Raw genomic sequence first — 23,998 nt, 5'->3', positions numbered from 1 at the left:
CAGATAGCCCTTGTGTAGCTTTGCGCGAAATTCAAAACAAACAAACAAAATCTTTTAATGTCACTGTATATTGGTTAGTGGGATCCTAAAACTTGTAATCACAACACCTTACTACCCTGCTGAATAGGAAATATTTGTAGAAGAAGAAAAATATCAAAAAGTTATATAATTGTTATCCCAGGATTCCACTTGAAAATTTGTGGCAACATTAAAAAATTAATGTAGCAAAAAAAATTAACTAACGTAAGGAAATTTTGGAAAGTTGTACAGTAACAATGGATGAAAATAGCAGTTACTAGCGGCTTAAATACAGACAGCACCCCTGATTGGTTGATACAGTTAAGATACCTGTTTAATATTGATTATTAATTTTGTTATGTTCCAAAGTGAAATTCTTATGATTAATGGTTAATTATGGTTAATATTGAATATAAGTATAACATTTGAGCTAAAAATAACACTTTTCATTTGCAACGTTTCATGAAAACATTAATGTGAAAACCTTAAATTTCATTCACTTTTATTTTTATCAATACTTTAAGAAGCATACTTCAAAAAATGTATTTTCAAATAAATCAAATCATAGATTCGGTAATGTCATATTTTATGGTGACTTCGAGTTTGTATGATCAGCTATGATTCTTTGTTAAATTTTGTTACTTTTTCTTTGAAAAACGGGAACATGTTACAATAATAAATATGAACTCTATATAATTTAGCCTGTCAGAATTCAGCGATGAGAATATGATGGATCCGTATAATCTGGCTATCTGCTTTGGTCCATCACTTTTACCTATCCCCGAGGATAAGGATCAAGTCCAGTATCAAAGTCTGGTGGTTAATGAACTGATTAAGAACATCATCATTTATCAAGAAGAAATTTTTCCAAATAATGGAGGGATTATCTATGAAAAGTATATTAGTACAAATGTACCTGATGATGTGTGAGTATTTAGAACTAAAGTCTTTCTTAAGAAATGCAAGGTTAGAATAGTTTATTAATAACTTCAGAGTAAACATTGTAATTAAAACTATTTCAGAATAAAAAAAGCATTATAAAACCAATTAAGTAGATCTAATTAAATGGATATAATAAATGTAGTGTAAATAATTTACCATAATGTACAGAGGTAATCTACAGAGTAGGTAAATAAACTACCATTTCTCTGTTTATTTTGGGATAGTTCTACAAATATGGCAGTGCGATAGATAGGCATCTTGTAAAATGATTTCAAAACCTGATCTGTGGCTGGAGGGACATGTGGTATATAAAACGGTCATACAACAAGATGGCTAGATGATGTATAGCTAAAAAACACAACATACTGAAGGAAAGAATATTAAGTGTTTTCTATCAAAGTGGAAACATTTGCACAGCAATTGTATCAAAAACACACCCTAAAACCAATCAGGACCACCATTTGCAAAGTGAAAGCCACAGTTATGAAAAAGAACCTTATAACCGTTGTGATGAAACCGGGCATACATCCAGATATTGTTAACAATGAGTTAAAACCCGTGGCTGCTTGGTTTCATGAGAGTGAGGAAAGTGAAATTTTAGCAATCCATTTTAATCACATATCTACCAAGTCCTCCAGTATAAGTTCCAAAAGACCTCTTGCACCATTAGTCTATTTAAGCACGTGGTTTAAAATTGTATTCCTAAGATATTAGTTGGTATAGGGATAGTTTCACAAGAGGAGCCAGACAACATTGAAATGGCTGTTATCCAAAGAAACCCGATCTCATGGAAACATTGCTGATGGGCCATTGTAGATCATGATTGCCAAGTAAAATATAGTTTTCAGTAAAAGCCTGTTGAGCTTAATCAGTTTTCACCTAAAAATTCATAATCACCGAATATTTTAATTAGAGAACAGGCTTTATTACTAGCAACACATCACAGAAATTGACTGAAAACTATAAGTTAACAATTTCCATAGTTCCACTTTTTATCTATGCTGCTAAAATAAATATGGTTTTACATCATCTTAAATTACCGAGCCAAAACAAAAGAGAAAGTCTTTAAAGCATCGCCATCATGACTTTAGATATATCACAACCTAACTTTCAGGTTCTAAGTGGATCTGAATTGCAAAAACTAATGTGTTCATTATGAGTTACTTTCAATGCTAATGATTAACATTCCATACTAGAGAAAGTCAACTAATACAATTCTTAAATCTTTGTACCAACAATAAAACTTTCTTGACACTTAAAGTAAACAGAAAATAATAACAAAATTAAGTTACTTTGCTTTAGGGTAAGACTGGATCTAATTAAAGAAAAGGTATAAGACTGAAACAGTAATTGTTTCATTAAAGGTTTAGAAGAAATTTTAAAATACTGCATGAGGTAAATTACCACCAGTTTGTCATGTAAAATGCCATGTTAATAACATTGTTATGAATTAAAATTCTTCATATTATTTTAGTGATGTAGGGGAATCTCCACCTGACCAAGGAACCGTTCATTTGGACGACTCAGAAGCTGATACAGCTCCACCTGAAGATGGTGATTAAAACATTTTTTATAAACTACTTGTTTAATAGAACAACTCAGATTGTTTTTTTTTTATGTAGTTGGTAATATAGCAGGTTTAATTTATGATGGTTTGATGTTATGTTGTATCGGAAACCTATTCATAGCATATTGTTGTACACATTTTGAAAGTTCAAGTTCTAATTGTTTTATTTTTCCTTTTGTATAATAAGTTCCATTTATTTTAACATTGCAAAAGTATACATTAATGTTCTGAATGTTTTTCTTTCATACGTGTAATGTTTGTGCAATAAATTTAACCATGTTTTTAATTCTTTCTTACTTAAAATGCATGACTTGTGTGTTATGATAGTACTAGTTTTTACAGAAATGTTACAAAACTACTTCGACATGGTGACAAAAGTACACAAATGAAATTAAATAGAGTATCTGTAGATAACTCTTTACAGAGGTAAATATTAATTATCTTCATATCTGACCAAGATCTTGTTTGTAACTGTAATTTGAATGCTATACTAATCTGTCTTAAATTTTTCAACTTTTTTGCAGATGTTGTGTTTAAGGAGAAGGAAATAGCTCTAACAGTCTTTGGAAGTAAGTTCATTGATATCTATTTTACTGTTATAAGAAAGTAACTTGTCATTCTTGAAACCTTTCACAGTATTTATAAAATCATTGTGGTTGTAAAACAAAAATATTTCCTTTTTAGTAAAAGATACCTTTATAAAACAACAAACATTTAGTTCAGGAGAAAAAAGCTTATGTGGTTTATATCTTTATTGAACTATCAGTTTTAAATACAGGTTCTGTGTAGTTGATGTGTTCTGGTATAAAAACGAAGCTCTTATGGTTAGTGACTTGTGACAGACAAAAGTTAGGATGTTAGAAGAAGAATTGGTTAAAAATACTACTTTTTTTTTCATATAACAGAATATTTTAGATACAACATAACTTGAATATGTTCATAGAAAAGATCATCTACTATTATGGGATATTTTACATATGTTCAGCATGAATGATCATATCATTATGAAAGCATATTTTGACTTTAACTTGTATATTTAGGCCATTATAATATGTACTAGAATGGCATTTTTCAGTTAATCACTTTCAATGAATAATGATATAATTCATACAAATACACAGATATACATTATTATTTAATTTAAAAATATTCCAGTGTCTCAAGTTATTAGACATGAAATTTATTTACCTACTATATCAATATGTTCTGTAATCTCTTACATTTAGCTACTGAGTTGATTTAATATAAAATTGTTGTTTAATATTGATTTTATTTTTACCTTATAATCTACAAAGATGATAAAACTATGCAAGATTTTTAAAGGTTTATATTTATTTTTCTTTCATATAGAAACTGACATCTTGGAAGGCTTGGCTCAGCACAGTTTCACCGCACGTTCCGATCGAGAACTGTCCTTCAAACGGGGAGACACATTGCTGCTGTATGAACAAGTTTCTAATGATTGGTGGAAAGGAAGTTTTAATGGACAAGAGGGCTTGATCCCTGATAAATACATCCTCATAAAAATTAGGTTTGTACTCTTCATATCAGTAAGTTAAGCCTAATAGACAGTTACACTGGTGTTAGTTAGCCTTTAACCATTACTATTGTAACTGTTTTCTGCAACGTAACGTGGAGCAACATGATGCTATATTTAGGCAGAAAAACACATATTGCTGTTTGGATTAATGTGTGATGCTACAGAAGTTTCTAAGCGAGCAAGTGAGAACATTACTAAGTGAAAAATATAAGAAACATGATAACCTGAACTTTTTCAAAAAGTAGATTTCCTTATGGAATGAAAACACAAATTTGCCTTGAAAAAAGGAAGGCCAACATCGAAAATGTACTCGGGTTTTTGCACTGTTATTTATCTACCTGTTGATTCACTATTTGATTTCTTAAGTTCATTAATATTATCTAGAAAATTTACTTTATTCCTTAAATTAATGCATAAAGAACTTTTATCGTGGAGTAAACGGATCATCCGACTGGAAATGTCCCTATTTGTGCAACAGTTCATAGCATTTAAACCAGAAGTAATTGTTTTTTAGTATGTTACAATTATGTATTTTAATTTAGTACTTTCATGCAGCTGCTATTCACTGTTGTTAAATTCATAAGCCTCTATGATCACATTTTTTTTTTATAAAACTGATTTAGTCATATGGCATTCACAAAATATCATGAATCTGCATTGCTCTAGAGGCTCATCATTATCAAAGTTAACAGACTTTTAGATTGATAATTCTACACATGATTTCTCTCATTTTCTCGAGCTTGATATAATAAATTTGAATAGCAGTTTGCCTGGAACTCTTTTGTTATGTTTGCTCTTAAAAACCAGACAGACAAATTTTATGTAATTAATCTTATGTTAGGCTTACATAAAAGTCTGAAAACGTAAAAGTGAGTTATTGGCAAAGTATCCATGAAACTCTTATAAGATATGCATTTTATATTTTTAATATTTGCACAAGTAATGTTACACAGTTATTTTGAGTTATAGAATCTTAAGGCAAAGTTACATTACAATGTGAACAGATTATTCTATATTTTGTGAAATATTTTCTTAAATAAATGGATGTTTTATGTAGTATTCTTTTAGCATTATTCACTTTGTTGCACAGCAACAAATGAAAACATTGTACTACCAATGAAAAACTATATATATATACTTTTTTTAAATATTTTTTTAGAGATGAGGATAAGGATAGATTCAGCCAAGATGGAAGTGAGAAGCGCCATAGTAGCACTGATTCTAGTTCAGGATTTAGTGCAAGTCCTAAACCTAGTGTTGATCAAAGGATCCCAGAAGAAAAAGCTATTAGTCCACTTTATAGTTCACTAAGATCTACAGATACTCAGCTAACAGTGGCCTCAACAAGTTCTGGACAGAGCATTGCAACAACACATTCCAGCTTTGGGAGCCAAGAAAGATGTACGTTAACAACATTCAGGTCTCTCCTATTGAGTTTGAAAGAAACAAACTTGTGCATTCCTGCACCACCAGTGAAAATGTGCCACAGGTAAAAGACTTATCGTCATATGACTTGCAAGATGAAATGTCAGACAGTGAATTAGCCAAAGATCTAGACAAGGCTTTGGCTTCAGTTTTTTACAACATAGATTCATTAGAAAAAGAAAAAACATTCAAATCATTTGCTCAGGAGGATAAAATCCCTCGTTCTTCATGTAAAGATACCCCAGATTTGGTGATGGATCTGCCAGTGAACACCTCGAGTCCAACTTCTATATCTAAAACCCCAAAGGAAGCTCTAGAAAAGATGGTTGTTGAAAATATCAGAATTTTGTCTCCCTCTGATTTTAAATTCTCAGAAAGTCAAGAGATGACAACAGCAGAACATTTTGCAAAGTCTAATCAGTGTACAATGAAAAAAGGTACAATTTCAAGAAGTGCTGGTTCTGTTCATCCTCCTTCCACTGATGCTCAGACCCAGACATTTCCAACAGTAAAACGTAGTGCCAGTACTAATGTAGATTTGATGTCTTCTTCCTCTCCTCTTCTTTCAGCCTCTCCAAGGCTTCCAAAGAAACCTGTTATTGCTCAGATCAAACAATCTTCCTTCTCAGGAACACCTAGCAAACGGCAAGTTGCTTCCCAGACTGAAATAAGCAAGATTCCCCCAGAAGTCCCCCGCAAACCTGTGATGCATAGGAAGAAGATGAAGGTTGAAACTGTAGACATCACACCAGGATTTCCAAGACACATTCTAGAACCAAAATCAAGCAGCAACAGTGATGAAGAAGTTTCTGATCTTAGATCTCTGACTAGTGGAGGAGTTTCAACATTTAAAGCCACCACTAGTTCCAAAATCAAACCACCTGTTATGAAAAAACCTCAAAAACCAGTACCTTCTCCAGAAACCGTACAACAAATTCCAGAGAGAGAATACAGACAAACATCATTTTGAAACTACTGACTGTGATCCATGATTGATATGTCAACTGAAACTGCATGCCTTCAGTTAAGAAAATGGGTGATTAGGGTGCCTTCATTTCAACAGTTGCCAAAAAAATTTAAGTCTGATTTCCTAAAATCTTTAGTATTTACATTAGTAATGTAGCTGCAAACAAATTTCATTATAATTTTAAAAATTTAATTCTTTTTTTTTTTATCAATACTGATTTGAAAAATCCATAGATCATGATTTTTGTTTCATTATTCTGTTCACGTTTGTGATATTATTCACACATAGATCCTTTTGACAGTATATTGTATAACATCTGCAACAGAAGTAGTGTTACAATATGTTGATTATTTAGCATATTTTCTTTACTATACATATGTAAATATCTTGAAGTAATTTTTTGATGTAAATAATTATAAAAAAATTATTTATGGATTGCGACAACAGCACATTTTACTATGTTTGGCACATATATCCTTCTGTGATTGTTATTTAGATTCATAAGATTTAAGTGATACCCTTTACAAGTAAAGAAAATAGTGTATTATCAAATATAAAAGTGATGTTTAGAGTTGGTAAAAAGGACCATATATTAGCACTTATAATGGAATATCTATAACCAAAAACTTGTAGGAGGTGTAATAAAACAAGGACATTACCATCACACATATGGTATTCTAATATAATTAATAACACACACATATTGTAATTATGAAATAAAGACAATTCTGTTAAAAACATTCTCAATATGCATGTGTCATACCAATACACACACACAAAGACTCAGTGATATTTACTGAAAGTCGTATATTGGTATTACACTAAATATTTTTTTGATGACACAAACATTATCTAATCTTGTAATTTATAACTAAATTATTTATCATTTAATTTGTTTGAGAGTTTTGAACAAACTTTAATGGCATCAAATATACATAGACTTGAGAAATGCTGTGAATTTACAAGTATAAATAAAAGCAAGGTATAGGTGTTGGGAAAGTAGAGATTCGGTAAGGTAAATTATATTAGTTTTTGTATCAATGGAGAACATACAATAGTAATAGGTTATCACTGAGGTATTTCATGCTTGTATACAATCTCTGTTCGGAACAAAGCTAGATTTTAATGTAATCCACTTGCTCTTTCCGCATATAGTATGTGGTATATGGAATACTAAATCGCATCTTGACAGAATCCATTTTTGTGTTGTAATATTCATATTCCACTACATGAACATATTAGCATCTTAACCCTAGGGTCCATTTCAGTTATTCGGCTACAGATTTTTAACGTTATGTATTTACATGGTGTGTGTATTTTTATTACATTATTTCATATTGTAGAGTGTACAATGCATTAGTGAAGTTTACCTATAAAAGGTCACAACTTGATTGACTGCTACATCAGAAAAAGCATTTTTGTTAAATAACTAAACTGACTGTCCTTACACACAAAAAAAATGTTTAAGTGGTTGTAAGTTGTTCAACTCACTTTTCCTTTAAGAGATATGCAAGTGAATTAGTTTTTTTTTATTGGTTGTTGTTACAAACAGATTTCAGGACCATTAAATTTTAGGATTGAACAGTATTAAATACTTGAATACTACTGTTTCAACAATGATTAAACTCAGCTGACCTTTGAGCTCTAGTCAATGGTTAACAGCAGATATAGTGGATATGTATATTTTTTGTAATTTTTTGGTGGAAGTACGCTAAGCATAGTGTTGTTTATTTTGTGTGGAAGACTTCTTTTTTACAGAATAGTAATAAAATTCTATATTATTCAAGCCTTTACCTTGTTTGAAATTCAGGGTGCCAAACCCCAGTATATTTGTAAGTCATGAATGACATCGTAACGAGTCTAGTTACACACCATGGTGGAAACAATATCTTATACTATTCATATGTTGCTCACATCATCCTTTGCTATGTTGCATACACCCTGCAGTACTGTTCACATGTTGCTCCTGTATTTCCTTCTGTGGCTATCTTTCTAATCCTATACATTAGTGTAAAAAGTGACAAAGATGCTTAAATTTTGTTAGTAATTTATTTATTTTCAGTTATTTATTAACATTGATACCTTAAAGAAATAATTTTCTTTAGTAAATGTAGTCAGTAAGAAAGCATGACCTCATTCTTACAGATAAATGCATCTTATACTCTTAGATAAAACTAAGCCTCTTTTTTGAACAAATAATAAATTTAGAGCAGTCACGTGAAACAGTGTAATTATACAGTAGTGAAAACCTTTATTCCTCATCCAAATATTAATTGAGTCATACAAGATTAACCTGTTAAGTGCGGAAATAAAAACAAAGATTTTTAGTGATGAAAATCTGTAAAAAGGTCATATCACAATTTTTTTCTGACTGTATAGAACAACGTAGCAGTGTTATCTCCTAGTAAGTATAGTCTCTCTTGCTGACCAACATCCAAGTCAACTTAAAATTTGTATGATTTTCTCATTATAATTAAAGACAAAGTAATATATTTTGAGGATATTATGTGTATACGTAATGTCAGTTGCCTATAATCCTTTTTTGTGAGGTAAATTTTCCATTCTACGTCTAATCATTATCCTCATTATACATACAAAGTCTGTGATAAATTTCAAAACCCTTAGCATTGCCATTCATTAGTTTTACTTTTTCTCAAAAGCAAACATTCATTTCGTAAAGTCAAAGTTGAATAGAAGAGCATGAAAAATAAACTGTGAGTAAAAGTTCAGTAGTGCTTTGAAAAATGAGAAGAACATCCTCCCCCCCTTAATGTGGTCTCATTCTCAGAAACTTCACATTCACTTAGTGGTCTCATCCCCATATGTTCAAAGTAATTAGTAAAGGAGACTCTTCTACTTCTTCAAAAGGAGCCAAAATTAAAGAATCGGGAAAGTGCTACCAAGCTCTTAATTGCAGTTTAGGTAATTGGATTTTATTCATTTGGTAGTCGTAACTTTGAATATCAAATACATATGCATTATAAAACAAAACAGTTTTATGATGTACTTAACAAAGCATGCAATATTTCCAGTGAACTATGTGATGTGTACATCATGTTTTACCTACTACAGATAACCAGCCCTTACTAGTACTAGAGGTCATATCACAGGAGACCTTAAAAATGGAAGCTAGGCTAAGCCGCACCTACACAAGCCTGATCTTTAAACACTTGTTAAAACTATGAAATTTTGATAGGTTATGACTTACAACATGCCGCTTTATATATTAAACTGTAAAAGTGCCTACAAAAATTTAACTATATACTGTAAATCAAACAAACATTTTAATCTCACATTAAACATGTATAATATATCATGCAAATATAAAAAGGAAAATCTTGTTTAAAATGTGTTAAAAAATTCATATATTTGATCATTACAAAATTTCTTGGGCAACATATTTATAGGGGAGTTTGTTTTAGAGCAAAGTCACATTGAGCTACCTCCTGTGTCCACTGTGGGGAATCAAACCCCAGATTTTAGTGTTGTAAGTCTGTAGACTTGCTGCTATCCTATCAGGGGACTTAGATGGAAGTAAGTAAATATTCAGAACTGTTATTAGTAGATGACTACTTACTCACACATTAAAACTCAAGTACCAAACTGGTACTACTGCTGAAAAGCAACTATTTCCAAGGTATCTAAATGTGTATGTACACAGTCACTCTTTCTGTCATGCAGTTAAAAAGTTATATTGTATATATATATATGTAAAAAAAAAAGAGAGTAAGAACGTTACTGCATAAATTAAAAAAATATATTTATAATTATGATAGGAAATTTATGTTGCCACCATAAAATATTTTCTTCTTTCATGTTCTTTTATAACCCATTGTCCATTTTTTTATTATTATTATTATTATAAAAAAACTGTGGTAACTCTAGAGGGCACACCGAGTAAACAGTGCATGTATGACTTCCAGTTCTATTCAATAGTATCACACAAAATAAAATCTGCATCAGGTTGATAATTTTTATTTAACTTTAGATACAATACTATTTTCAACAGTTTCTTGTTTACCAGTATTAATTATATGATAAAAAAAATACTTGCTTTTATAAACTAAAACTATCATTATTTGTCCAGTAACAACACATGCTTTTTAACATATTTCTCTTAAGCCTTTGATAATCACAGAGTAAACTAAGGACACTGAGATTTTAGTCTTAAGTCTTTACATTTTTTTCACAAGTTAATTAACTTTTACTTTCTACTTTTGTTCTTATCACAATACTAAAATTTCCTTGAAATATGTATTTTGTTTTTCCAAACTTAAAAACACTAATCTATTTTAAAGAACTTGGATAAAATATAATATGTTTATCCTAGTAATTAAAATTTCTGCAAGAATTGACTTCACACTAAAGCACATCCTGAGTTTAAAGAGAAATTCCTGATCATACTACTATAACAATTAATGAAAACTTATAGTTGTCTATCAAATACAAAATAAACATTTTACATTATGGAAGAACTTGGATTCATGAAAATACAACTGAAATTGATTTATACTAGTAAAGACAAGCTATACGGAATCTTAGTGATTTCAGAGTTACAAAAATGAATGTGACTGTGCATTTTATTTCAAATAATAAAAAATAAAACGTGGTTAAGGTCACCAAAAGTACTTATGAATAATAAATTAAAGCGATCTATTTAATGTTCTCTTTGTATCTAAATTGTGTACTATCAATGGAGGTGATGTGGTAAGTCCACATAAAACTAATCTACTATGTAACAAGTTCAGAAATGACAAGAATAACATCATAAAGCCAACAACTTGTACACAAAGGTTAGAAGCGACTTCAGGAAGATTATAAAAACTAAACAATCATTCAACTTAGCAAAAATCTGACCTATTATTATAAAACCAGATCTATGCAGTAGTGAATGATAAAAACAACTAGCTGATGCAAATTTGTGCAGAAACAAGTATACTGAACTGTCTCATCAATCTGTATTGGTTCTGGGTGTAGATAAGCATATGCAGGGCTTCCAAAATAAAAGTGATGAAAAAAAAGTAGATATTGTAAAAAGAAAACCTTTACATCTAAGTTTCGTTCTTATTAAAAAAAAATTAAGAGGTGATACTTTGTCTTCATCTGTAACAGTTAACATAAAGATCTCGCATATCACGAGTATAAATGTAAATATACATAAAAACTGTATGTGGATTTTTTTTATTTAATGAGATTTAAAAAGAAAATCTAGAACATATATGTAGTTATATTAATTTTTTTATCATAAGTTAACTTACAAAATTGGTATACCTAGTTAAGAAAAAGGATTTCTACCAAAAGCAGAGCAATGTATTTTTTTGTCTTGATGAAAAAAGGGTTGGTATTACTATTTTCAACCTGAATGGCAACTTATGTTTCACAAGGTCTAAATGGTCAGGTCTGAAAGCCTTACCGGTTAGGCATAACCTATTGCTAATTTAAAACTGTTGACCAGAGGGAGACCAATTGGTTAGCAGCATCTGCTGCCTATTATGCAGCTAATGTTAAATAAATTATTGGATTGACTGTTTCAACAGCTGAAAGTACAGGGCATATTAACCATCATATCACAGTCCAAACAAGGGACCTCCAGATCTGCAGCCCAGCGCTAGGCTATGCCAGGCCCAAAAAACTGGGATGGAAATCTGCATATGATCCAACCTATATAGTTCAATAATAACAGTAAAATAAAAGCAAATGATTAAAGCCTCTATTCAATAGCAGTGTTTGTTAAGTCTTAATGAATAGCATTTATTAAATTGAAAATCTTCACAATATACTTTTAAAAAATTATGAAATTGCCAACTAATTCTCATTTAGCAAATGGTATTTACAAATGTAAACTATGTATAAAAATGTCTGGTAATATCCATTCTTACAGCAATGGACTTTCTGAACCATCATTTTTATTCTAAATTAACAAGTTATTGTTTGTAACAAGTCTTCTTTCATCATGTAGCTTTAACCCTGAGAAGCGTGAGGTTTAAATGATTAACAGCTGCTTATACTTAATATGAAATAAAGAACCAATTTTTCTCTGGTGTTTTTTCTTTTTTTAAAGTCTGAATATATTTTAAACCAGAACCAAACCTAATTTTTATTTTTCTGTACAAAATTTTTTTAAATTATTTTGATTGATATTTACAGAAATTATTCAAATGATTATTGACTGTTTGCTCTAAGTTTTAAAGTTGCAGATTCCTGAACTAATTTAACGATTCAATAACTTTTTCAATATCCAAAGGATGCAATAAACTGCAAGAGACCATCACCATAATATTTTCATCAGCCTTGAACAAGGCCCTTAAAGGTGTTACACTTCATTAAAAACAAACAAAAAGTTAACATCATCAAAATCTCTGCAATTTACGATTTTTTATGAAAACTCCAACTTAATCAAACTTAACAGTATTGAGATACATCTGTGTTCGGTAGTAAATCAAGTTTAGAATTGGGTATATATATATATAGCTCTCCTGGGAAAAACATTTTGAGATACAGAAAGAATGACAGAAACTGTTTATAATAGTTAAACAATTAATCCACAAAGCAACATTTTGTTTGGCTCTGTTTTATGTAAGATATAAGATAACAATGATCTTTAATGTAACAGATCATATTCGTTTTGTATTAAAGTCTTATGATTCACATCACAAAATTAATATTTTACATTTACAAAAATTATTCATTTTTAAATCTCAAGTACTTGTTTTTGTTGAAGATACATTCAAATATTTAAAGTAATTAGTTTGAAATTTTTGCAGTAGGGGATTCCAGCCTACAAAGAAACTAGTAAAAATAGTTGTTATAAATAGCTGAAGTGTGCTAGTTTGAATAGAAAGATAATTAATTGAATCCAAATATTACATTGTTCATGTTTTAGGATCCAAATATAAATATTTATCTACATCTGTTTTTCACTTCCAAGATTTCCATTACAAGAGAAAAAAATTTCTTTTCAGTCCTTAGATGGAGTAAGTTTTTAACGTAGATTGATTCTCAGAACTGTAGTGATGCTAAATATGATAAATATTAATTATAAAAAAAATCTGAATTTCTTGGAGAACTATTATGTGTTGTTTTGATAACAGATCAAACTGTAACCAGGACAAGATATAAGGGGAACTTTACATTTGTCAAAATAGTTTCTATTATGGTTAATAAAAGTATATGAAACATTTCTTCATTCCAAAATTACTTTCCAGTATAATATTAAAAAAAACATAACTAGAAATGCTAAGCTATTTTAGAATCACTCACGCACATACAGAGATGCCAACCTTAATTATGTAAAATATGAATACCAGCCTAAGAGAATCAGGATACGAACAAGAAGATATGAATAATTTAATTTCTGCAGTTACTTTTCTGCCATGAATGATACAGAGTAAAATAGTTCAAATAATTTTTTTGATTAAGTCAATGTATTTCAAATCCTGAGAAGCTGTAGAATATTCTAGCATACCATGATTAATTTACCTCACTTTTCCTATGGTAGGTCTTTTTTTGTGTGTGTTCCCGACTTTTGTGGTATTTTGCCCTTAGGGTCATGTTTCGATATACCCGAGTTCCATATCATAAAATAATCTCTTCTTATATTGCAATTATTTATTTTTCTTATTTTCACCTTTTACTTTATGGTTAATTTAATTCTTTCACTAGGCACTATGCTTCGGGTGGGTCAAAATGTGCATGTCATGATCTTTTAGTGTTGCATTTAAAGTCTAATTATACAACTTTATTGTCAATAAACTTGGCATAAAAACAGTTTATAATTGAAATTTTTACATCATCTAAGTTTTACTGCCAAGATTTCAATAAACTTGTCAAACTTGCCAATCCCCCCCCCCTCCGACTTTCAGATTATTTGTTAATCACAACACACAGCTGCTGGATATTTTATAACCAATAGAAACAGAAGATCCTTCTTTATGTAAAGTTTGAGAGTTAGTGTTCAGTTTCGACACTGTAAGCCATTACTGAAGGAGAACTACTTGGTTTGTGTTGATCAGATTTGCTCCAAACAGTAACAGAACCAATTTAAAACTTACTTTAAAAGCCAGATAATTTATAGCAGTCTTAGGACATCCTATTCTATTTACCGATATATCGTTTGTGTTATAAAAGCCAGATAATTTATAGCAGTCTTAGGACATCCTATTCTATTTACCGATATATCGTTTGTGTTATAAAAGCCAGATAATTTATAGCAGTCTTAGGACATCTTACTCTATTTACCGATATATCGTTTGTGTTATAAAAGCCAGATAATTTATAGCAGTTTTAGGACATCCTATTCTATTTACCGATATATCGTTTGTGTTATAAAAGCCAGATAATTTATAGGAGTCTTAGGACATCCTATTCTATTTACCGATATATCGTTTGTGTTATAAAAGCCAGATAATTTATAGGAGTCTTAGGACATCCTATTCTATTTACCGATATATCGTTTGTGTTATAAAAGCCAGATAATTTATAGCAGTCTTAGGACATCCAACTCTTTTTACCGATATATCTTTTGTGTTATAAACAACGTATTTCAAAGCAACATGCACTTTATTCAGCATCTAAGTATGCAAGATTCAATGCAGCTTAGGGAAGAACATCTAAGATTTTTACTGGAGTGCAAATGGCTTGAGTATGCAGTGAGTACTATAAATCTTTGTTTTTCATGTATTTCGTTTATTATTATATATACTTTTAACAAAACTAACGAAACTGTACAAAATTATAAACCTCCAAGCTTAGCTTAACAAAACTTTAGTAAATAAAACTCTTAAAATTTCATAAGCTTCAGTACTGAGTCAAACATAACAGTTAATTTATGTGTGATTTATTGTTGCTCTAGGGGAAACAGCTAACGGGCTCCTGCTGTGATTTGATGTGAAGATTACTGTTGCAGTGAGTAGAAAGTACAGCAAACAAACCATAAGATTAAAATACAACATGTGAAAAATGTTATCAATTGAAAATGTTAAGGTACATAACTTCAAACTTTCTGACTAATACTGATGTCAGCGCAAATGAAATAAAAAAGGTATTATTTATTTTATATTATTAAACGTTTCTTTTCACTATAAAATGATGATTTCTCTGCAGTTAGTATTAGTGGTAGAGAGAATAAGATGTAAAATATAAAACTTTTGATATTCATTTAGGAAGCTCTAGAGGTTATACAACTGAAATGCGACAATTGTAAAACGAAAAGAAGTATTTATATTTCTAGTATTCATGCCATTTTTCTTTTAGACTGACTCAGTAAAAGCTTCAGAAATACTAAATACAACAAACATTTAACATCTTCTAAAAATTCGTGAAAATACACAGTAAATTCACTTATAGTAAGTATCGTTTCACAGTTCAAAGGTTGGCCAATTTTATGGTTATAGGGTTAAGTGGTTAACTTACCCACAGTGTTATAGCCTATTTCTTTTGTTGCGAGATGGCCATCCCAATATGAAACTCTATTCGTGCATTTCTGGCTAAATGGCTTTTGCTTCATTCCTTTTCCAATGAAACTAATATGTCTGTCCCAATGTTTGAAAGAACTAACTATCAATGATCTTTCATTTTATATTTTTGATTAGCTTATGACCTTGACAGTTTCATTGTCAAAAAAAATATATATATATACATATATATAATAATTTGAAGAGTATGATCATAACAGCATAAGATGTTGGTAAAAATTAGAATGATTCCACCAAAATATGAATGGTTGACATCCCTGTACACTAAGTACAGTAACAGAATCAATTTAAAACTTACTTTAAAAGCCAGATAATTTATAGCAGTCTTAGGACATTCTATTCTATTTACCGATATAGAACTTATATCTTTATATAACTTTATTACACCAAAATATTACATATCAACAGGAATACACATTCTTGGATTTAATATGGCTGTCCCAACTTTTGAATGGATTAATTATCAATATGATTTCTGATTGGCCAATATTTTATTCACAGTTATGAAAGTGTTCAAGTCTGGTTTGAGTACAACTGCAAAAGTACATGTTCTTAACTAGTTATGAAATCGACAGAGTCATTGTTTCCTTTCATACCCCTAACAAATTTACTGGGCTGTGTTATATCAAAAACTTTAAGTGTACGATCATAATGGCTTAAAGTTGTTTGCAAAAATTAGAACGATTCCACCAAAATATGAATGATTGACATATTTGTATATAAACTTTACCTGCTATTAAATGTTTAAACTATATTATACAAAGAACATGTATCAACAGACAACCTCAAATAAAAGGGATTCTGGAACCAACAGCCGAAGGCACATATATATCTAAATGCCCATAAAAACTTCTACATTAAAATGATTCATTTAAACTTAACAGATAGAACTAATCATGGGAAAGGTGTTAATTGTACATCAGTATTTTTCTCCACTGCTTTTTCAAGGCTAATTTCATAAAGATAAAAACTGTAAAGTTTGGAACATAATAACCTTAACTGGGCAATGAATACATATTTATACTTAAGATCATTGGAAAAATATATTCTATGCTAGCTTCATTTAGGTCAAATATAAAAATTAAACCTCTTAAAATTAGTCAGGAATAAGTTATATCATCTTGTTATCAAGTTTTTTATAATATCATTAATTCATAACTGATCAAGTTCTCTTTGATTGGAACTTAGTCCTAATCTAAATTACACCTTGAAGAGATAATAGATTTTCTACCCAACAACGTCTTTACTTCTCAGCCTAACCTCACAGGAGAATATAATTCAGCAGAGTTTTAATCATTTCATTTCATAAAACATTCGGATATCCAAAGGTTAAAATGGTTGAGGTTAAAAATTACATCAGAGTAAGCTGAACTCTAATAATATGAAACTGCTATTTAAAAACAAACATTTATCTGTAACAACTAACAAATCTAAATATCGATGTATTCATGAATATATATAACATTTATTTTTCATAACATATTGTATATTTTACAGCATAACAGCAATATCTTCAAATTTGCTTATCTGTAATTCTGTGTATTTTCCTTTCACTAAGACAAACATAATGACAACAGTTCTGTTTTTTTCTGTATATTCAAAATATTCTGAGTTACAAATGTTAAAATTTGTATTAAATAATTCATTTCTTTTGTTATTAAACTTTCCTCTTATTTTTGGTTAACTGCTAGTTCTTTTAAAACCACTTTTTAAAACAAAGCAGTACCATTAACAAACACAAAATATAGATCATAAAATCCAAATAAAACAAAGTATATTGGCATTTTCACTTATAATACGACTGGAATGACAGGCCCGTATAGGAGAAGAGGGCACTGAACTGGATAGGCAAGTTCCAGATGTATCTACAACTTGTTTTTCTTCCAATTTAGCTAATACCTGGAGAAAAAAATTGTTAAATATTAAACACCTGTAAAATTCAATTATCCAACTTTAAATTCCAAATTGTAAGTTTCAGTTGTGTTGATGACATCCTAACCAAATTTCAAGGAATAAGTTTCAGTTGGGTTAATGATATCTCAATGAGATTTCAAGCTATAAATCTTAGTTATTTTAATGATATATCTATCAAATTCCAAGTTATAAGTTTCAGTTGTGTTGATGACATCCTAACCAAATTTCAAGGAATAAGTTTTAGTTGGGTTAATGATATCTCAATGAGATTTCAAGGTATAAATCTTAGTTATTTTAATGATATATCTATCAAATTCCAAGTTATAAGTTTCAGTTGTGCTGATGACATCTTAACCAAATTTCAAGGTATACCTTTAATGTGATTAGCCTATTAACCCTAAGTATCTTGGGTAAGCTAACTTTTTCAATTAACTCGTATCTTTTGCTCTCCTCATGATAAACCTCTAATCTTTTCTCTCAACGTTGCCTTTAATTTCAAGAGTACCAAATTCTCATCAATATGTTACTAGGAAAACTAAAACGTATAATACCTTGAACTTTGGTTAAGATGTCATCAGCACAACCAAAATTTATACCCTTAAAATTTCATTGAAATGTCATTAACCAAACTAAAACTTAAAATCGAAAAAATAAATGAATTTGAGAACTGACAGATCAAATGAAGATATCAGAGATCTAATATCTACACGAATCACTTAAAATATCACAGCCCATTTTTCTGCCATAAGTACACGTTTTCTCAAATCAAAACAGACTACACTATAAGGTAATACTAGTGCCTGATATTTGCTTAACAAATCTTTAAGCTTCCATTGCAGGACCTACCTGTAATAGTTTGGTTTGAATGGTCCAGCTTTGTTGAGACCCATGTACTTGGCTTGTTCATCTGTAAGCTCTGTGAGGTGAGCATCAAATACTGGCAGATGAAGACTGGCTACATATTCATCTAGAAGAGAAGTTTCCATCAGCAACAGTAACCATGAAAGTGTAGTTTAGTAAAAATGAAAGCTTTTGACTTTTCTGTTTTACTCTGATCTAAAAGGATTTTAAAAGTCTTCTTCAATCCTTAAATTTAATTTTAAAATTACTTATTAAATTCCTTTGTTCTTGAAACCAAATTAATGATACATATATAGCACCAATGACGCAAACCATTTCTGTCAGCGATCAACTGTCAACTTTATGATTTTTGTTGTTGTTGTTTGGGTTTTGTAGGTAATGTGATGCCATGAAAAAATTATTTCTAATGGGAAGTATATGTAACAGCTCTTTGTGATGCAAAATACTTAAATCATAAAGATGTGTTCAGATTGAGGCTTAAGAACCTGCATGATAGAGATATGCCTTTTGCTTAATAGTACTAGAGGACAAAGGAATATGAATCAACTTAGGGTACCAAGACAATCCAGAAAGAGACTTGCAACAATTCGTGCCCCGGCTGTGATAAGTAAATGAGAAATCTTATAACAGGTGAGAATCCAGAAACAAAAAGGTCTGTGACAAAAGCCATGCACAAGCCCCAGGCAACAGTATGTAAAACAATCAAGAAAGATATCCATCTGGAAAAAAAGGAAGTCATGTATACACAAGTTGCTTCCATGATATATTTATTCAACCAATCGCATACCCAAAGCACCTTGAGAACGAAATGGGTAGTCATGCTATTCCATATGGAGACATTCCAGTCAAGATGCCAGAAGCAACACCTATGGATTTCCATGCAAGTGGACTGTTTAAACAGGTGCTGGGAACCAATATCCTTTTATACTAAATGGTTTATGAAAAGCAAGCAAAGAAGATTGTGCTTTAGATATGACAGCCTAACCCAAAGAAGATGGGTAAGAAGTTCTTAAACATCTGTTGATTATATCTTTAAGAGTTGTAGTGTTAAGCAACAGAATAGTAATACATGTAGTTTTAAAAAATATTTTTCAATGTGTGCAGTAAAGATTTTTTATATTTTCAATCAATTAAACTTTCCTAAGTTCTTTAGCTAAACCTTTTCAATTATTGTATTGCTGACTTGAGGTGTAAGCATTTGCAGAGAGTGAGTTTGTTATTTTAAAATGATCTTTGAGTCTGTCTGTGTAATTACAGTTCATGCCACCATCTCTTGCTTCTTGACAATATCCCTGCAGTGGTTTTTCCATTGCAAAAGGCTCTTTTTATAAGTTAAGTGTATTCAGATTTTTACCCTATAGATATCAAGAAAAAAGAAAGAACTGTGTATATGATGGTTAATATGAAAACTTGCTAATCTTTGGAAGTAAAGAAAGAGCGCTTAACATTTCTTTGAATAAAAAAAAACAAAACGAGTCTGATGTATAGCATTCATGTGTTTTCCTTGATATACTTGTTAGTTAGTAGATAGTATAAATCAGCTTGTCCGTATGTGCATGATGTAGGGTCGTCTCGTCAATCTCAGCTGCTCCAGTATTCCTTCATTTGTGGTGTCAATCACTGCAGCTTCACAAGCCTTGGCCCTAATTGAATTATATAATGCCCCAAGTGGACGATACAAGAGTGATGTTTATCTTCTTCTGTTCACATAGTTCTTAAGTCTACCTTATATTCAATGACTTAACTTCATGTTCTTTTCTTTACATTCTCACAAATGAAGATGTACTGGTAGTACGCTCATCTTCTGGTTTTCTTAGTTTAATGGCAAGATATTCTAGTATCCTGAGGCGGAATTCTTCCTGGGAACGAATAATGATGTGGACAAAACTGGAGATAAGCACCTCATCACATTTATTTAGTGATTAGCAATACTAATGGTTTTGTAGGTTCTAACATTACAGTATTCCAGTGGTTGATCTAATATATCCCTGGTTGTATTTCGGGCATGTGAACTCATATATCCTAAAGTGAAGTATGCAATAAATGTTATTGTTTTTAAAAGTTGAAGAAACCTTTAAATCTAGGCTGTTTTAAAGACATTTCTTACATTAACTTGTGGATATGACTGTTTGATAATTTTATTTTTAATCATGTATGAAAGAATGCCTATAAAGTGTATGACAAAAGCAAGATTTTTTCTTTGGAACATTAAACCTAACAACTGATGGAGTATTGGTGTGGATTATTTAATTCAGAAAAGATAACAGAAAGCAATTTCTTCTAAACATTAATATTCTCAATTTCTTCTTCAAAAAACGTTTTGATTTCCTGATATTTCAAATTTTCTGTATAGCAGGGTTTTAATTAGATTTTCTTTAAATTAAAGATCAAAAAAGTGAAACTTTCAAGATGTGAATAACAGTCAGTGAACATGGATTTATGATGTGGTGAGTATACCCTGGTTGTTTAAGATATGTACATCTAACAACCGGAGTTTGTAATTCTGTTCATCTTCAACAGTAAACTTTAAACATTTAAAAACTGGAGAAATACATTAACCAACTCGACAGTGATAAACATTAAAATATCTCCTGTAATATACCACCGTCTAAATGAATTTGTTGTGCATACTATCAGTTTTTTTTTGCATCATCCACCATTCCCAGGAAAAATTGTAACTTAGAATGCTCTTGCTGTTACACTAAGAAAACCAGCATTTAACCAGAAGTGCACTATCACTACATCTTCAATTGTGAAAATGTAAAGAACAAAACAGAAATTTTGATCTGTTCACATACTAAAAACGACTGACCAAACACGTGCAAATTCAAATCTCTGAATCAAAATGAGAATCAATTATTTTAGAAGACAATGTTCATTCATATAGTAGTCCAAAAGTCTATCAGAACTTAGAAACAAGTTACTAAACCTCGGCTATCAAAACAATCCTTTTTCCATCAGGCCAGATGACATGGTCTACTTGGGAACGAACTTTCTCCCATGTCAAATTAGGTGTGCGGAGGCTTTGCTGCAAAGCAAAGATAAATGTCATAAGTAAAAAAAAAGTCTAGCATATTATTAAAATAGCTTTAAACTGTATTAGGTTATATATCTGAAATTCAAATTTCGAAACTGAAACATTTACCTTAGTGTTTAATATTTAATTAAATAGTTATTAATGTAATTTTATTGTTAATTTTTTCCCAATCTTTTTCTGATTATGTATGATAAGATTTAGATTAGACTTTTAGCACAGTTATTGTATTACAAAATCTTTTTGTTCAAAAAAGTATCAACAAATGAATTTTTACGAAGAACACAGAATTATGTCAAAAACAGCATAAAGCTTTTCAAAAAGTTCACAGCAGGTCAGAAATTGCCACAAAACATTTAAAGAAAAATAATAATAAGTATAAAAGGGCCTGGCATGGCCCGGTGGGTAGGACGCTCGCGTCCCACCAAAACATGCGCGCCCTTTTAGCCGTGGGGGCATTATAATGTGACGGTCAATCCCACTATTCCTTGGTAAAAGAGTAGCCCAAGAGTTGGTGGTGGGTGGTGATGACTAGCTGCCTTCCCACTAGTCTTACACTGCTAAATTAGGGATGGTTGGCGTCAGGAAGGGCATCCGGCCGTAAAAACCCTGCCAACACCAAAAAAATAGCGACCCCGTATAGATACGGGAAAAAGCTACAGAATAATAATAATAATAAGTATAAAACATTTACAGCAGAAGGATGTGTATCAATATACTAAGTCATGTTTATATCCTCATAAGATACAAAAAAGTCAATGTACTGATACAATGTCTTAATAGGATTTCCTATAGTTATAACCTATGTCTCCTGTAGCAATTAGGAGCAATATGGAACTCAGAGGATGTTCTACAATTTGATCAGGACAAAGCATTGACAACCATCTATTGTAATGATTCTGTCAGCACCAATGTCTAGATCTTCTAATCTCTCCTTTAAATATCTATTTGATTTATACTTAACTCCTAACATTCAGTTAATACCATACATCCTACCACAAGAGGCAGAAGGTAATTTATGGAAAACAACAAGATCTCAGGACTGGATGAAATTACCAGTAACACGTTATATTTATTGCTTGTTTTGGAACACTGAATTTTGTTTTAGATTGTTGACTTTACCCAAATAATTTCATATAATGCCAGCTATCATATTATTTGGAAAACTTTTTTGAATTACAAATATTCTAATTTGTTAAATTCCTTACGTGCTAGCTATTTTACAAGCATGGTGATTTAGCATTTTACTTAAGTTTGCTTTAAGTAAATCTGGAATCCAAGCGTTAAAATTAAAACATAAGTTTGTGTTTCCTTACACAACACTTCCATTATTATTACGTATTACAGTATAAAAAAAAAGATGACATTCTTTCTGTTGTTTCACAGTAAATCTTATACTTTTATGTTGATTATTAAGATTTTATAAAAACAAACATGTTGAACTTCACTAAATATGACAAAACATAATTTTGATAATATATAGGCTCGAAGTGCAATGGGCAATTTTCCAACTATTGTTTACATAATGGCAAAAAAACGAAGTGGTAAGTAATGATTCTAACCCTGACTCTATTGCATTTCCACCAGTTTGATCATAAATGTGGTCATCAAACAGGATACAAGGTTCTTTGTTGGTAAAGCCCTAGTAATTTCTGGAAAATGTACTTTGAAAATCTTACATCTTCCTTTTGATACATGTACCAATTTTGAGTTCTAAGGTTTCTTCCAAAGAAATAATCCTGTACAAATATTCTACATCAAAACATGTCCAGTACATATTCTTATTAAACTGTAAATTTTCATTTCATTGGAAAATTCAAAACCATTGTTAATAGTATATAAGTATAAAATTCAATGTTCCAAAACAAACAATATTACCACATACAGCCAAACATATACTAAACGTAAAACACCAATTACATAAGCTTTTTCATAAAATCTAAGAATGGTTTTAAACCTGAAAACAGAATATAAAATTTTTTCAAGCATAAAGAACAGAAACATCTGAGGTGATATCGCAAGTTAAATGTCCTAGATGTAATTCTAGGTGTATGTTCAACTACTAGATAATTAGAAACAGTAACAAATACTAAATCTTGTATCAGTGATCATGTGCTTGGCAACCATGGTGTAGTTGTACATCACAGTGTTTAAGATTTTCACCACATGATGTGATGATATAACCTTTTGTGCGAGAGATGTTACCGATTATCAAACTGAAAAAAAAGAGTTTTGACTAAATTAAATACTGTTTTCA

General features: G+C 30.6%; 1 protein-coding gene and 1 pseudogene across 1 annotated transcript in view; one reads left to right on the top strand and one right to left on the bottom strand.

The window, feature by feature from the left end:
* LOC106463380 overlaps positions 1 to 8,252 on the top strand; it is a 39,551-nt pseudogene extending 31,299 nt beyond the window's left edge.
* Positions 8,253 to 20,413: 12,161 nt separating this feature from the next.
* LOC106463379 (putative adenosylhomocysteinase 3) overlaps positions 20,414 to 23,998 on the bottom strand; it is a 103,089-nt gene continuing 99,504 nt past the window's right edge. The window contains exon 13 of the mRNA XM_022390850.1: positions 20,414 to 21,735. Within this exon, the coding sequence (XP_022246558.1) occupies positions 21,631 to 21,735 (105 nt within the window). The 3' untranslated portion in view covers positions 20,414 to 21,630. The remainder of the gene's footprint in view (positions 21,736 to 23,998) is intronic.

This window comes from Limulus polyphemus, unplaced genomic scaffold (genome assembly GCF_000517525.1).
Source record: "Limulus polyphemus unplaced genomic scaffold, Limulus_polyphemus-2.1.2 Scaffold1389, whole genome shotgun sequence".
Classification (NCBI taxonomy): Eukaryota; Metazoa; Arthropoda; class Merostomata; order Xiphosura; family Limulidae; genus Limulus; species Limulus polyphemus.
Note: the sequence above shows the minus strand (reverse complement) of the source record. Positions and strands in the feature narration are given on the sequence as shown.